This window comes from Gracilinanus agilis, unplaced genomic scaffold, assembly GCF_016433145.1.
Source record: "Gracilinanus agilis isolate LMUSP501 unplaced genomic scaffold, AgileGrace unplaced_scaffold60454, whole genome shotgun sequence".
Classification (NCBI taxonomy): Eukaryota; Metazoa; Chordata; class Mammalia; order Didelphimorphia; family Didelphidae; genus Gracilinanus; species Gracilinanus agilis.
In genome coordinates this window covers 1-2,290 of record NW_025395820.1, presented here as the reverse complement: position 1 = coordinate 2,290, position 2,290 = coordinate 1, and the positions used below count along the sequence as shown (strand labels likewise).

General features: G+C 50.8%; 1 protein-coding gene across 1 annotated transcript; it reads right to left on the bottom strand.

Moving 5' to 3' along the window:
• Positions 1–1,590: 1,590 nt before the first annotated feature.
• On the bottom strand, positions 1,591–2,031 carry LOC123256532 (potassium/sodium hyperpolarization-activated cyclic nucleotide-gated channel 2-like; the record flags this gene model as incomplete). Its single annotated transcript, XM_044685128.1, has 1 exon — positions 1,591–2,031. A coding segment is annotated over one exon (441 nt), but the record flags the coding sequence as incomplete, so codon positions are not given.
• Positions 2,032–2,290: the final 259 nt, after the last annotated feature.

Genomic DNA, 2,290 nt, shown 5'->3' with positions numbered 1-2,290 from the left:
AGAGCCACAAGGCAGAACCCCCCCCCCAGGGGCAGAGATCCCTAGCAAAGAGACACCCAGGGGTGGACCCAGGAGACATGAGAAGCAACCCCCCATTAGTCACCCCTCCATCGCACCCGGCCCCCCAGCGTCTCTCCCGACACACACACAGACTATTTCCAGCCTGGGCACACCCCCTGGCTAGACACCCAACACCTACACACACAGAGGAACAGCCCTCTCGGAGCCACCTCAGACACACCAGGCTATTTAGAGCCATGCCATGCCCCCCCTGACTAGACACCCCCCTCCCTGTCCCTTTCTATTCATCCAGAGAGCTCTTTAGGGGGCTGGGAGGGAAGAGCTGAAGCCAGGCTCGAGGGGAGGAGATCCATCTCTCAGCAGAAAGCTTCCCTGTCTCTGCAGCCCCACCTCAAATGCTACCCCCTTTCAGACCCCCCCCCAACTGGCCCACCCACCCACCAGGGAGTAATCCTTTCCCCCAAGCCCTCAGGGCTCTTAGTCTCTTCCACAACCTTGCTCACCGCCTGACCATTCTTTGGCAAGAATCCAGAATCTCAGAAGTCCAGAGTTCTAATCCTGCCTCTGGGCCTCCAACTCTGAGACTCTGAGAGTAGGGGCCAAGCCCTTTAGCAAAATGAAAGGGTTTAGAAGCGTGGTCTGGCCTAGAGACAAAGGAGTTGCTGTTATTATGAATATCCACTAAACCGTAAAGATGGCATCGAAATGGGAGCAATGACTTATTATCGTAATTCCTGTTATTTCTGGATGTAGCTTATGTCCTCTGCTAGACTGGGGAGGGAGAGAAGCTTATCCATCTTTGTGAATGGCTCCGCTCAGCTCAGGCCAGAACACAGGAAGATCTCAACAAATGTTTGTGAGATAGTGGAAGGCAGGGAGAGACCGAGAAGGATGGGGGAGCGGGGAAAAGAACCAAATAAAGAAAGAAAAGGAGAAAGGACTAAAGAAGGGAGCAAGAAGAGAAAAGAGGAATGGAGATGGGGAGAGTGGAACGACGAGAGGAGAATAGGAAAAAGGAAGGAAGGAATAAGGGAAGAAATGACACATGGAGAAAAGGAGAAGAGAATGAAGAAAGGGAATGGGAGAAAGATAGGAAGAAGGAAGAGGGGCGGGAGGGAAGGAAACCCATGAAAGCAGGGAGGAATGAAAGAAGGGAGAGGGCAATGGAGGGAGGTGGGAACAGAGGGAGAAAGGAAAAAGGGGAGGGGAAAAAAGGAAAATAGAGAGTAATGGAGGAGTGAAGGGATAAGGGAAGAGATAGAAGGAAAGAAGAAGGGAAGGAGGGAAGAAGTAAGGAAGCTAGTGAAAGAGGGAAGAGGCAACAAAAATAAGAAAGAAAAGAGGACACCATATAAAAGAGAAGAAGAAAGGAAGGGAAAGAAAGAATAAGGAAGAAGATCTACCAAGGATCACAGGAAGGAGACAAGAGGGAAGAAAGGAAAGGATGGAGAGCAAAGGCAACAGGAAGGAGGGAAGGAATGTTCTCGTTCTGTTTTCTTCCTCTCTCCCTTGGGGACCAGAGAGCAGCTCCAACTCCCCAATGTGCTGAGATGCCAAACTCCCTCTCACCAGGTCATGGGCCTCACCTCTTCCCACTGGTGGATATATCGGATGAGGCGGGAAAGGCGCAGCAGGCGCAGGAGGCTGAGGATCTTGGTAAATCGAACAATACGCAAGGCGCGGGCAGTCTTGTAGACCTCCGAGTCGATGCCCTTCTCTACAATGAGGAAGATGTAATCCACGGGGATAGAGGACACAAAGTCCACCACAAACCACGTGCGAAGATATTTCTTCTTGATCTTCTCGGGATCCAGGATGATTTCAGTGTTGTCCTCTATGACGATGCCAGTGCGGAAGTTCAGAACCAGGTCCATGAGGAAGAAGGTATCTGAGACCACATTGAACACTATCCATGGGGCTGTGGTCTCATCCTTGAAGAAGGTGATGCCCACCGGAATGATGATCAGGTTTCCCACCATGAACAGCAACATTGTGAAGTCCCAGTAGAACCTGTGGGCCAGGAAAAGGGGCAGTTGGTCATAGCATTCAAGCCTCCAATTCTGTCTCCAACCCTATCTGTCCCTTGTCCAAGAAGCTCCTGCCACTCCCTCTCAAACTCACAAAAGATGACAGCTGGAAGAGTAGTGAGAGACAGCCTTTCTGTTGTGGGGATGGGAATGGAAATGGGGAAACTGAAGCAAAAAGAGGGTCCCAAAATGAGTGAATGGAAGAGCTAGGGACAGAATCTAGGTATCATGTCTCCTAGTCC